The sequence below is a fragment of the Hypanus sabinus genome, chromosome 20, assembly GCF_030144855.1.
Source record: "Hypanus sabinus isolate sHypSab1 chromosome 20, sHypSab1.hap1, whole genome shotgun sequence".
NCBI lineage: Eukaryota > Metazoa > Chordata > Chondrichthyes > Myliobatiformes > Dasyatidae > Hypanus > Hypanus sabinus.
The window spans coordinates 131,537-146,289 of record NC_082725.1 but is presented as its reverse complement, the minus strand read 5'-3'; the positions used below and the strand labels follow the sequence as shown (position 1 = coordinate 146,289).

The 14,753-nt window shown below is 39.1% G+C and overlaps 1 protein-coding gene across 1 annotated transcript in view; it reads left to right on the top strand.

The window, feature by feature from the left end:
- tomm7 (translocase of outer mitochondrial membrane 7 homolog (yeast)) overlaps positions 1-8,904 on the top strand; it is a 31,009-nt gene extending 22,105 nt beyond the window's left edge. The window contains exon 3 of the mRNA XM_059944921.1: positions 8,324-8,904. Within this exon, the coding sequence (XP_059800904.1) occupies positions 8,324-8,339 (16 nt within the window). The 3' untranslated portion in view covers positions 8,340-8,904. The remainder of the gene's footprint in view (positions 1-8,323) is intronic.
- The last annotated feature ends 5,849 nt before the right edge of the window (positions 8,905-14,753 follow it).

The following is a 14,753-nucleotide window of genomic DNA, read 5'->3' as shown; positions in this document are numbered from 1 at the left end:
CAGTATGACCATCCGGACCAGGAGCTTTACCGGAATTCATTGAAAAAGTAAGCCTTTTTTATTTCAGTTTCTGTAATAGGTGCATCTAGGAATATACTATCCTCTGTTGTTAATTTTGGGATATTCAATTTTCTTAAAAATTCATCTATTATAGAAGAATCCTCAACAAATTCTGATTGATATAAAGAATTATAAAAATCTTAAAAGACTTTATTTATCTCTTTATGGTCGATCATCAGAATGCCAGCTCGTTTACGAATCCTAGTAATTTGTTGTTTACCCGAAGCAGTTTTCAATTGATTAGCCAATAATTTGCCAGACTTATCTCCATGTACATAAAACTGGGTTCTAGATTTAATTACCTGATTTTCAATCGAAGAGGATAATAACAAACTATGCTCCATTTGAAGTTCAACACTATAAAGTTCTTTGCTGGGGGTCACTGAATAAATCTTATCAATTGCTTTGATTTTATCAACCAATGTTAATATTTTAGAATTAATTCGTTTCCTAACTCCAGCAGAGTATGAAATAATCTGTCCACGAATAAATGCTTTAAAAGTGTCCCATAAAATTCCACTAGAGATCTCTGCTGTAGAATTTGTTGAAAAAAACAAATTAATTTGTTGTTTAATAAAATTAAGAAAGTCTAAGTCCTGCAATAAAAAAGAGTTGAACCTCCAAGATTTAGCATTAGTAGATGAGTCCATTGTCTTAGCTAGCTTCAAAGGTGCATGGTCAAAAATGATAATGGAGTCATATTTACAATCAATAACATTTATAAGTAAATGGTGATCGATAAAAAAGTAATAAATTCTTGAATAATTATGATAAACATGAGAAAAGTATGAAAACTCTTTGACACTGGGGTGTAAAAACTGCCAAATTTTGGAAATTCCAGAATCAATCATAAAGGAATTAATAAGAGAGGCCGATTTATTTGGAAGAGCTTGGGTGGACTTAGATCTATCCATTGAAAGGTTTAAACAACAGTTAAAATCTCCACCCATTATCAGCATGTACTGATTCAAATTAGGAAAGGATGTAAATAGACACAAAAAATTCAGAACAATCAGTGTTTGGAGCATAAACATTAACTAAAACAACTTTTTGATTAAAAAGTAGACCAGTAATAAGCAAAAATCTACCTTGTGGGTCTGAAATTGTTTCATAGTGTATAAAGGAGGTTGAAGAATCTATAAAAATGGAAACGCCTCTTACTTTGGCTTGGGAATTCGAGTGATACTGTTGGCCTTTCCAAAACCTAAAAAAGCATTGACTATCCACCTTCCTCACATGAGTCTCTTGTACAAAGATAATATCAGCATTCATTCTGTGGAATACTTTGAATATTTTTTTCCGTTTGATCGGATGATTTAAACCATTAGTATTCCAAGAAACAAAATTAATAATCTTATCCATATTGCCAATATTTATTACAATTAACACAGAAGGTTAAAAAAAATGAACTCATGAATCTGGAAGAGGGAAGTAAGTTCAAGGAGGAGCCGGCTGTCATGACACTGCAACCATTTTTGTAGTTTCAAATCAGCCCATGAAGTAAAACTAAGCGTGAAGCAAGCAAAAAGAAAAATCCCCCTCCCTCCACCCTCAAAACCCCAGGAAAAAAGCCAGAAAGAGGCAAGCAAGCGATCTAATACTAAATTTACCCCCATGTCTCAAGATGGCAACTCAGACAAAAAAAGTTAAATAAAAGATACAAACCACCCATATTATAAGAAAGAGTTAGAGATTTTTGTTTTTGTTGCATTTTGGAAAATATCCCAACTTTTCTGGAAATGGGGTTTGTATTTTGCCTGGAGGTTTTTGACTAGTGGAGTGCTGCTGGGATCTGTCCTGGGACCCCTGCTCTTTGTGATTTTTATAAATGACCTGGATAAAGAGGCAGCAGGTGGGGCGAGTAAGTTTGCAGGTGACAGGAAGATTGGAGGAGTTATGGATGGAGTTGTAGTTTGTCGAAGGTTATAAGAGGATTTATACAAGATGCAGAATTGGGCAGAAAAGTGGCAGCTGGGAGTTCAGTCCGGATAGGTGTGAGGTGATGCATTTTAGAAGGACAAAACTGAAGGCTGAGTACAGGGTTAATGGTCGGTTACTTAAGAGTTGGATGAACAGAGGGACTTCGGAGTTCAAATCCATACATCCCTCAAGGGTTGATAGGATAGTTAAGAAGGCCTGTAGGGTGCTAGGCTTCATTAATAGGCAATTGAGTTCAAGAATAGAGAGGTCATTGTTGCAACTCTACAAATCTCTGGTGAGACCACACCGAGTATTGTGTTCAGTTCTGGTCACCTCATTATAGGAAAGATGTTGAAGCTATGGAGAGGGTACAGAGGAGATTTACCAGGATGTTGCCTGGATTGGAAAAAAAGTCTTATGAGGCAAGGTTAGCAGAGCCGGGACTTTTCTCTTTGGAGTGTAGGATGAGAAGGGACTTGATAGAGGTCTACAAGATTATGAGAGGCATAGATAGGGTGGATAACCAGTCCCTGTTTCCCAGGGCATGAGTAGCAAACACCAGAGGGCATATGTACAAAGTGAAGGGAGGGAAGTTTAGCTGAGACATCAGGGGTAAGTTTTTTAGGAGTTAGAAATGAAATTAATAATTTGGTTACACATGAAATCAGGAAAAATTTAATGTTTCTGAAACAGACATTATGAAAGTGGACCTAAGTCTATGAAAATACTGGCATGGAAACTGGAAAAAAATGATAGTAGAAAGTACAATTCATAGAACTAGGGATCCAAGAACAAAATGATAAAAAATAAACTAAGTGAAATTCAAGAAGCTTTTGAAGTGTTTTACAAAATTCCAGGGGGAAGCATAACCCAAATTGACACCTTCCTGAATTCTCTAGAGTTACCCACTTAAAGCAAAGAACAAAATAGAACAATGACTGCTGACATAACTGAAATTGAACTAAAAGCTGTAATTAGTAGGCTTAAATTAAGCAAGTCACCAGGATCAGATAGGTATTTGGCAGAGTGGTACAAAGAATTTAAAAGTTAGTTAATTCCTGTCTTACTCCCCACACTGAACTGGGCTCTAAAAAAGGCACAAATGCCACTCAGCTGGAAGGAAGCAGTTATCTCAGCTATACCAAAAGAAGGCAAGGATAAAATGGAATGTGGGTCATTTAGACCCACCTCCATTCTTAATGTAGATTATGGATTATTTACCTCCATCATGGCCAAAGGATTGGAAGAGTTTCTACCCAAACTGATACTTAACAATCAGACAGGTTTTATACAACAACGCCAAACACAAGACAATATACGAAGGACTCTTCACATTATGGATCATATACAAAAAGAATCAAAAGCAATAATGATAAGCGTGGACGCTGAAAAGGCATTTGATTCGGTTAATTGGAATTTTCTTTACAGAGTTTTACATAGATTTGGTTTCCATATCACAATTATTAAAACAATACTGGCACTATAAGACAACCCTACTGCTAGAATTAAAATCAATAGATATTTATCAAATCGTTTTACCCTAGAAAGGGGTACAAGACAGGGTTGTGCATGGTCACCGCTAATCTTCACATTATATCTGGAACCATTAGCTTAATACATTAGACAAAATGAAGATAACAGGGGAATTAAAGGGACAGAGCATAAATTGGCCTATTACGTGGATGACATTCTGATCTATCTAGGGCAATCAACATACTCTTTACCTAAATTGATGCAATCCTTTGAACAATATACCCAATTATTAATACTGTATTAATATTAATATTGAATTATATCAAGTATTAATATTGAAGTAGTAAAATGGATTCAACAGTGGCTGGATGGGAGATGTCTGAGAGTAGTGGTGGATAACTGTTTGTCAGGTTGGAGGCTGGTGACTAGTGGTGTACCTCAGGGATCTGTACTGGGTCCAATGTTTGTCATATAAATTAATGATCTGGATGATGGGGCGGTAGATTGGATTAGTAAGTATGCAGATGATACTAAGGTAGGTGACGTTGTGGATAATGAAGTAGGTTTTCAAAGTTTGCAGAGAGATTTAGGTCAGTTAGAAAAATGGGCTGAACGATGGCAGGTGGAGTTTAATGCTGCTAAGTGTGGGGTGCAACATTTTGGTAGGAATAATCCAAATAGGACATTATGGTAAATGTTAGGTCATTGAAGAATGCAGTAGAACAGAGTGATCTAGGAGTAATGGTGCATAGTTCCCTGAAGGTGGAATCTCATGTGGATAGGGTGGTGAAGAAAGCTTTTGGTATGCTGGCCTTTATAAATCAGAGTATTGAGTATAGGAGTTGGGAAGCAATGTTAAAATTGTACAAGGCAATGGTAAGGCCGAATTTGGAGTATTGTATATAGTTCTGGTCACCAAATTATAGGAAAGATGTCAACAAAATAGAGAGAGTACAGAGAAGATTTACTAGAATGTTACCTGGGTTTCAGCACCTAAGTTACAGGGAAAGGCTGAATAAGTGAAGTCTTTATTCCTTGGAGCGTAGAAGTTTGAGGGGGGACTTGATAGTGGTGTTTAAAATTATGAGGGGGATAAATAGAGTTGATGTGGATAGGCTTTTTCCATTGAGAGTAGGGGAGATTCAAACAAGAGAACATGAGTTGAGAGTTAAGGGGCAAAATTTTTAAGGGTAACACGAGAGGGAATTTCTTTACTCAGACAGTGGTAGCTGTGTGGAATGAGTTTCCAGTAGAAGTGGTAGTGGCAGGTTCGGTATTGTCATTTAAAGTAAAATTGGGTAGGTGTATGGACAGAAAAGGAATGGAGGGTTATGGGCTGAGTGCAGGCCAATGGGATTAGGTGAGAGTAAGTGTTCGGCTCTGATTGGAAGGACCGTGATGGCCTGTTTCTTTGCTGTAATTGTTACATGGTTATATGGTCTTGATTGCACTTGCGTACTGGGTCCAGATTAGGTCCTCTAATACCAAGGAATTTAATGCTACTGACCCTATCCACCTCTGTTCTTCTGATGAGAACTGGCTCATGCACTAACAGACAAAGAATGAAGAAGAAGAAACTTGCCTCACAGCACAGCAGCTCCATTTATCCCTTGTAAATGAATCGTGCATTAATTGGGCTGTCGAAAAAAGTTGAAAGCCTGTGAATGTTCTTTATAAAAATTTCTTGCTCAGTCTTTGTGTAGCTTTATATCTTGATTCGATTGGGCTGCTGGAAAAATTCTGCCAGGAACTTATGTACTCAGGGAAATGCACAACAGAAATATGGAGGTTATTTACAGAGCACCTGCTGGTGGTTCTGGACAGGTTTGTCCCACTGAGGCAGGGAAAGGATGGTAGGGTGAGGGAAACCTGGTTGAGAGGAAATGTGGAACATCTAGTTGAGAGGAAGAAGTTTATTTAATGTTTATGAAACAAGGATCAGACAGGGCTCTACTGTTGCTAGGAAGGAGCTGGAGATTGAATTTAGGAGAGCTAGAAGGGGGCATGGGAAAACCTTGGTGTGTTAAGGAAAACCCCAAGGTGTTCTACACATGTGAAGAACAGGAGGATAAAGATAAAGTTAGGGTAGAGCTGATCAAGTATAGTAGAGGAAATGTGTGCCAGGAGTCAGAGGACATACTTCAATATTCACCAGTGAAAAAGACCTTGATGATTGTGAGGACTGGGTAAAACAGGCTTATATACTTGGACATACTGATGTTAAGGAAGAGCTAGTGTTGGAACTCTTGAAAAGCATTAGGGTGGGTTAATCCCTGGAGTCAGGTGAGATATACCCTGAGTTACTGCTGGAAGTGAGGGAAGAGTTTGCTGCACCTTACTACATGATTGGAGAATAGCAAATATTATTCATTTGAAAGGGTGTAGTGATAAACCTGGACATTGTAGACCAGTGTGTCATACTTCAGTAGTAAACAAATTATTGGAGAGAATTCTTAAGGCAGTGGTTACGAGTATTTGGAAAATCATAGTCTGATTACGGATTATATGCAAGACTTTATGAGGAGCAAATCATGCCTCAAGCCTGATTTGAATTCTTTGAGGATGTGATAAAGCACATATTGATGAGGGTTAGAACAGTGGATATGGTATATAGTCAAATCACTTTTATTGTCATTTCGACCATAACTGCTGGTACAGTATATAGTAAAAATGAGACAACGTTTTTCAGGACCATGGTGTTACATGACACAGTACAAAAACTAGACTGAACTATGTTAAAAAAAACAACAGAGAAAGCTACACTAGACTACAGACCTACACAGGACTACATAAAGTGCACAAAAACAGTGCAGGCATTAATAATAATAAACAGGACAATAGGGCAAGGTGTCATACGGATTTTAGTAAAGTGTTTGATGAGATTCCCTGTGGCTCATTCAGAAAGTCAGGATGTATGTAATCTAGGGACTTGCTGCATGAATACAGAATTGGCTTGCTGATAGAAGGCAGAGGGTGGTAGTTGATGAAGAGTATTCTGCCTTGAGGTCAGTAACCAGTGATGTTCAGCAGGGATCTGTTCTTGGACTCCTTCTGTTTGTGATTTTTATAAATAACTTGGATGATGAAGTGGAATGTGAGTTGGTAAATTTGCGGACACAAAGTTTGGTGGATAGGGTTGTTGGTTGTACTGGGATATTGTCAATATGCAGATGAAGCTCTGCATATTGTCAATATGCAGAGCTGGGCTGAGAATAGCTAGATGAAGTTCTACCCAGAAATGTGTGAAGTGATTCAATTTAGAAGGTTGAATTTGAAGCCAGAATACAGGGTTAATGACAGGATTCTTAGAAATGTGAAGGAACACAGGGATCTTCGGGTCCACATCCATAGATCCCTCAAAGTTGTTCACCAGTAGATGAGGATGTTAAAGTGTATGGTGTTTTGTTCTTCATTAGTCAGAGGATTAAGTTCAAAAACCACAAGGTAATGTTGCAACTCTATAAAAAACCCTGGTTAAACCATACTTGCAAAATTGTGTTTAGTTCTTGTTGCCTCGTTATAGGAAGGATGTGGAAACTTTATCATGAAAAGTTTCAACCCAGATTTACCAGGATATTATCTGGACTAGAGATGTCTTATAAAGATAGTTTGAGTGAGCTAGGACTTTTTGTAGGAAGAAGGATAAGAGGTGACTTGATAGATAAGTACAAGATTATAAGTGGTATAGATAGAGTGAACCAGCAGAAACCTTTTCCCCAGGTAGCAACGGCTAATATGAGAAGACATACTTCTAATCAGTCACCTTAAATGTATGGGGGGTGGGGGTGGAGGTGATGTCAGAGATAAGTTCTTTACAAAGAGAGTGGTGGATGCTTGTAATGCCCTGCCAGAGTTGAGGGCATTTAAGAAGCTTAGGCACATACAGTAGATGAAAGAAAAATAGAGGGTTATGCAGGAGGAAAGTGTTAGATTGATCATAGAGTAGGTTAAAAGCTCAGCACAATATCATGGGCCAAAGGGTCTGTATTATGCTATAATATTCTGTGCTTATTTCTGGCTCTTTCCATTTTGCTATTTTTTTCTGACTCACAATGCCAAATCATGTAATAACTAATGACATGATCAATACCAATCATTATAAATCTGCCTGCCATATTATGTAGGCTAAAAGTTGGAGATCTAGCTACTTATTTTACTTGTGTCTATTCGGGTAAAGTATTTTGAATGAACCAAATAGAATTCTGTAAATTAGTTAAATAGAAATTGGGAGAACACAGCAGTTCTAATCGAGGAGTCAGCAGTGGAAAGGGTAAGTAGCTTCAAGTTCCTGGATGTCAGCATCTCTGAGGATCTTTTCTGGGCCCACCATAACGATGCAATTTTGAAAAAGGCACATCTGTAAGTAAATTTCATTAGGAGTTTGAGGAGATTTAGTATGTCACCAAAGGCTCTAGCATATTTCTATGGTTGTACTGTGGAGGGTGTTCTGACTGGTGGCATCACTGTCTGGTATGCTGGTGCCAAAGAGCCATCTCCATCATAGGCACTAGGCTTCCCACCATCGAGGGCATTTTCAAAAGGCGATGCCTCAGGAAGGTGGCATCCATCATGAAAGGCCCTCATCACCCAGAACATGCCTTGTTTTCATTACCATCAAAAAGGTGGTACAGGAGCACGAAGACACATACTTAACATATTACAAACAGCTTCTTCCTCTCTGCCATCGGATTTCTGAACAGTCCATGAACACTACCTCTTTTGCTCTCATTTTGCATGATTTATTTTTTAATATATTATTGTGTTATAGTAATTTTTGTGTATTGCACTGTAATGCTGCTGCAGAACAATAAATTTCATGATGATTTGTTAGTTATAATATACCTGATTTTGGTTGATTTTCTATTTATAGTTTGCTATGGGGATGAGGAGAACAGAAGATCTTAAATTTCAACTAGAAACGCCATTTGAGAGGAAAGTTGGAAAGCATAGATCACTACTATAGATGGATTCACTGTAACACATCTACAACGCAAGAATTTCCAGAGGAAACCAGCACACTGTATTGTATTTCTGTAAAAGCAAAACTGTATTTGAGCTGTGTGTAAAATTAAAAGTTAATAGAAAGAAAACAAAAAAAAATTAAAGTAACAATGATTTGTGCTGTGAATCTGTCGGGTGCCTTAGCACTTTAAAATGAGAAGCTTCTGCAAAATGTACTTGAGTGCATCATCTGTTATCTAAGCTTTTAAGATAACAGCTGTAATTAAATTGTTCAAAGTATTAGGTAAACTTTATTTGAAACTGTTATCTTGGAGTTCAAGATGCATAAGATAAATTTTGCTTTAGATTTGACATTTGTAATGAAAGTGTGGATTAGAAATCTATCAATGAAAATACAATTTTCCAGCAGTAAATTAACTCTTCATATGAAGTTGATTAAACAAAAAGACAGTTGTACTCTGAATAAAATGTGCTCTTTGCCTTTCTTGGTATTATGTAATATTTTACTCTTAATTGTGAATCTTAGCTTTTCAGGTACCACCTTTTTGGCACTTTATGGAAGAACAGGAATTGCATTTAATGTTCAAAAGTAGTCACACATGCTGTTTTAATTACTTCAGTGCGGTGTGCCTGATAACTATTTAGTTTTAAATCAAGCCAACTTTTAGTTTTTGTAAATTCCAAAACATTTGAATATTGTTTATTTTTTTGAGGGTTAATATTCTAAAATATAATTGACACACATCAAAGTGACATGGAATGGCTCTAATAAAACCTACTTTTGTGACTTGCAAAAAATGTCATCAATATGTTGAATAGAGTGGAAGTTTCATAGATCAGGTACATTATTTTTTGGGGATTGTGGTGCTTGACAAGTTCTCAGAAATACTGTTAAACAGCTTTAATGTATGACATTCTATTATCCTAATTTTAAACATCAGTGTAGTTCCTGGTAGTTAAATGTATTTTTCCCATAGATTTTACTATTAAATTGCTTTCATTTTTTTCAAATTTTTTTGAGTTTGGGGCTTGCATTTTTTTTGACGAAGGACAAAGAATATTGCAGTGAATGAAGTTACAAAAAGAATTTCTGGATGGCCTGAGATGGGTGATGATGTGGGCAATATAATAGTAGATCTAATATAATAGTGATCTCTATGAAGGAGCAAATAGTGGACCAGATGTGTGAACTTGAATAGAGTACTGAGGTTACAAATAGGGCAACATTTGCAAATTTGTAATATGCTTTTTCACATCCTCCTTATCCACACCCCTCAAAATTCTGCTAACATTCATTGGTTCCACATTAGCCTCCCCTGCTCCAAGGAAAATAAAGCCTCTCTGGTGCTTCCTCATTATTGAAATACTCTATCCAGGGTGACATCTCTTTGAATCTTCTGCAGCCTCCCTATTGTAATTGTTTTCTTCCTATAGTGTGTCATCCTGAATTGTGCACAGTATTACAGCTATGCTGTAATCAATGTTTTATAAAGTTGTACCAAGACCTTGTTCTTATTCTGTGCCCCAAAGGTAAGTTTGCCTTAATCCTTCTTCAATCTACTTGTACTGCCACCTTCAGGGACCTTTGCACTTGTACACAACCTCTGCTCCTCAAAGCTACCCAAAGCCTTGCCATTCATAGTATACAACCTACCCTTACTGCCCCCAGCCCAAAATACATCACCAGTAAAGCTCTGAGGCAAATGTGTGTATAGTTGATGCCATCATTGGACAAAAACCTTGAGGATAGTTCCCAGTGGAATTTTTTTTTTTGGGATGTATGAATGATTCATAGGTGAATGTGAAAAGGGGACACTGCTGAAGAAATCTGGACTCTACTTTTACTAATGTCACAATGAACATTTGTTTTCAAAGTCATAGAAAACTATAGCACAGAAACAGGCCCTTTAGCCCATCTAGTCTGCTGAACTATTATACTGCCTAGTTCATCAACCTGTACCCCATAGTCCTCCATACCCCTCCCATCCATGTAACCATATAACAATCACAGCACGGAAACAGGCCATCTTGGCCCTCCTAGTCCGTGCCGAACCCTTAATCTCACCTAGTCCCACCTACCCGCACTCAGCGGGTACCTATCCAAATTTCTCTTAAATGTTGAAATCAAATCTGCATACACCACTTGCACTGGCTGTTAATTCCACACTTTCACAACCCTCTGAATGAAGCTGTTCCCTTTAAGAATTTCTCATTTTACCTTTCACCCTTAGCCCATGACCTTTAGTTCTAGTCAGTGGGAAAAGTCTGCTTTTATTTACCATATCTATATGCCTCATTAATTTGTAAGCCTCTATCAAATCTCATCATTCTCCTATGCTGTGGGGTTGAAATTGTAAAGGCAGCTGTAGTAAGGGTAATGTCACAATTGTAATGGGGGACTTCAATGGAGATTGGGAAAACCAGGTTGTTGTTGAATGCCCGTGAGATGGCTTTTTGGAGCAGCTTGTGCTTGAGCCTACTAGAGGAAAGGCCATCTTAGAATGGTTGTTGTGTAATGACCCAGATTTTATTTGTCAGCTTAACATAACGGAACCCTTAGGAGGCAGTAGTCATAATATGATTGAATTCTTACTGCAATTTGAGAGGAAGAAGCACAAGTCACCTGTATCAGTATCACTGTGGAATAAAGGGAATTACAGAGGCATGAGAGAAGAGCTTGCACAGGTGGATTGGAAGGCGATACTGGTGGGGATGATGGCAGAACCAAGGTGGCTGAAGTTTCTGGGAATAATTCACAAGGCGCAGGATAGATAATGTCCCACAGAAAAAGTTCTCGAAAGAGCAGGGCTAGACAACCATGGCTGACAAGGAAATTTCAAGACTGCATAAAAGCCCAGGAAAGGGCATATAAGGTACCAAAAGTAAGTGGGAATTTGGATGATTGGGAAGTTTTTAAAATTCAACAAAAGACAACTAAAAAAAAGGCACTAAGAAGGGGAAATATGGAATACGGGGGCAAACTAGCCAATAATGTAAAACAGGACTCTAAAAGTTTTTTTCAGTTGCATAAAGAATAAACACAAGGTGAGAGTTGATATTAGACCACTGGAAAATGATGCTGAGATGATAGTAATGGGGAACAAAGAAGTGGCAGAAGAACTTAATAAGTTGCTTCAGTCTTTACTGTGAAAGACACTAGTTACCTGCCAGGGAGCAAGAGTAAATGCCATTGCTATTAAAAGGAAAAAGTACTAAGCAAACTCAAAGGTCTTAAGGTGGATAAGTCAGATGGACTACATCCCGGAGTCCTGAGAAGTTGCTGAAGAGATAATGGATGCATCAGTCATGATCTTTCAAGAATCACTTGATTCTGGGATGACCCAGAGGACTGGAGAATTGCAAATGTCAGTCCATTCCTTTAAGAAGGGAGGGAGATAAAAGAGAAGAAATTATAGGCCAGTTACCCTCAATGGTTGGGAAAATGTTGGAGTCCATTATTAAGGACAAGGTTTCAGAGTACTTGGAGACTAATGGTTAAATAAGTCAAAGTCAACATAGTTTAAGGGGAAATCTTCCCTGACAAATCTGTTAGAATTCTTCAAGGAAGTAATAAGCAGGGTGGACAAAGGAGAGGCAGTGAATGTCATTTACTCAGATATTCAGAAGGCTTTTGATAAGGTGCCTCACATGAGGCCACTTAACATGGTGTTACAGGAAATATACTGGCATAGATAGAAGAATGGCTGAAGGTAGGAGGCAGCAAGTGAGGATAAAGGGGGCCTTTTCTTGTTGGCTGCCAGTAGCGTTCCTCAGGGGTCAGTATTGAGACCACTACTTTTCACATTGTTTGTCAATGATTTAGATAATGGAATTGATATCTTTGTGGTAAAGTTTGCAGATGATACAAAGGTAGGTAGTGTTGAGGAAGTAACACAATTGCAGTAGGACTTAGACAGATTGGAAAAATGGGCAAAATCTGGCAGATGGAATACAGTGTTAGGAAATGTATCATAATGCATTTTAGTGCTGACTATTATCTAAATGAGGAGAAAGTTCGAACATCAGAGTCGAAAAGGGGCTTAGGAATCTTCCTGCAAGACTCCCAAAGGGTTAGTTCACAAATTGAGTCTGTGGTAAAGTAGACAAGTGCAATGTTGGCATTTATTTCAAGGTGAATAGAATATAAAAACAAGGAGATAATGCTGAAGCTTTATAAGACACCAGTCAGGCCACACTTGGAGTATTGTCAACAGTTTTTAGCCCCTTATCTCAGAAAGGATGATTTGTTTTCCTTGGAGCGATGGAGGTTGAGAGGTGACCTGATAGAGGTGTATATGATGATGAGAGGCATTGATCATGTGAATAGTCAGAGGCTTTTTCCCAGGGCTGAAATGGCTATCATTTGAGGGCACAGTTTTAAGCTGCTTGGAAGTAGGTACAGAGGAGAAATCAGGGGTAAGTTTTTTATGCAGAGAGTGGTGAGTGTGTGGAATGGGCTACCGGCGACACATCCCTACAATCACCAAGAACCTCTTCCGTAGTGAATACTGAAGCAAAGTATCCATTAAGTACCTCCACTATCTCCTTTGGTTCCATACACACTTTTCCACTATCACACTTGATTGGTCCTTTTCTCTCACATCTTATCCTCTTGGTCTTTGCATACTTGTAGAATGCCTTGTGGTTTTCTTTAATCCTTGTCAAAGCCTTCTCATGGCCCCTTCTGGCTCTCCTAATTTAATTCTTAGGCCCCTTCCTTCTAGCCTTAGAATTTTCTAGATCTCTATCATTATCTAGATTCTTTGAACCGTTTGTAAGCTTTTCTTTTCTTCTTAACTAGATTTTCAACAGCCTTTGTACACCATGGTTCCTGTACCCTACTATCCTTTTCCTGTCTCATTGGAACGTACCTATGCAGAATGCCACGCAAATATCCCCTGAACATTTTCCTCATTTCTGCCGTGCATTTCCCTGAGAATATATGTTCCCAATTTATGCTTCCAAGTTCCTACCTGATAACTACATATTTCCCCTTTCTCCAATTAAATGCTTTCCTAACTTGTCTGTTCCTATTCTTCTCCAATGGTATGGTAAAGGAAATAGAATTGTGATCACTATCTCCAAAATACTCTCCCACTCAGAGACTTGACACCTGACCAGGTTCACTTCCCAATACCAGACCAAGTACAGCTTCTCCTCTTGTAGGTTTATCTACATATTGTGTCAGGAAACCTTCCTGAACACACCTAACAAACTCCACCCCTTCAAAACCACTCACTCTAGGACAATACCAATCAATATAATCAATTTAAATCGCAGCAAGAGGCGGAGAGGGAAAAGGTAAAAGAAGCTCTGAGAGAAGCTGTTTTTTTTAAAAAAGAGGCTAGACTGCGCAGGCGCGTGAAAGTCGACCCGTGAGGCAGCAGGAGAATTTAAATAGCGAGCGGAGTACAAGCTTCACTCCGGGTGAGGTAAGGCCGGGTAAGCTGCTTTAATTAATCTAATTAGTTTAGGAGTAGATAATGAAGGCAGCAGTTAGGGCAGTTTGCTCCGTTTGCAGTATGTGGGAAGTCAGGGTGAGCACTGTTGTCCCCGATGACTACACCTGCAAAAGGTGCATCCAGCTGCACCTCCTGACGACCTGTGTTAGGGAACTCGAGCTGGAGCTGGATGAACTTCGGATCATTCGGGAGGCAGAGGCAGAAATAGGAGTTTCAGGAAGATCAATCCTCTAGGAGTCAGGAGACAGGTAGTTAGTTGGGTGACTGTCAGGAGAGGGAAGGGGAATAGACAGGAAGAGCAGAGCACCCCTGTGGCCGTTCCCATCAACAAGTATACCGTTTTGGATACTGTTGGTGGGGACGACCTACCAGAGACAAGTTGCAGTGGTTGCATCTCTGGCACTGAGACTGGACCCTCAGCTCAGAAGGGAAGGAGGGAAAAGAGGAGAGCAGTGATGATAGGGGATTCGATAGTTAGGGGGTCAGATAGGAGGTTCTGTGGAAGAGATCGAGAATCCCGGATGGTCTGTTGCCTCCCTGGTGCCAGGGTCCGCGATATCTCGGATCGAGTTCTCAGTATTCTCAAAGGGGAGGGTGGGCAGCCGGATGTCGTTGTCCATGTAGGGACCAATGACATGGGTAGGAAGAGTGAGGAGGTCCTGAAAGGTGAGTTTAGGGAGCTAGGTGCCAAGTTAAAGGACAGGACCTTCAGGATAGCAGACTCAGGATTGCTACCAGTGCCACGTGCAGGCGGGGTTAGAAATAGTAAGATAATGCAGATCAACACGTGGCTAAGGACATGGTGCAGGAGGGAGGGCTTCAGATTTATAGATAATTGGGCAATTTTCCGGGGAAGGTGGGATCTGTTCTGGCAGG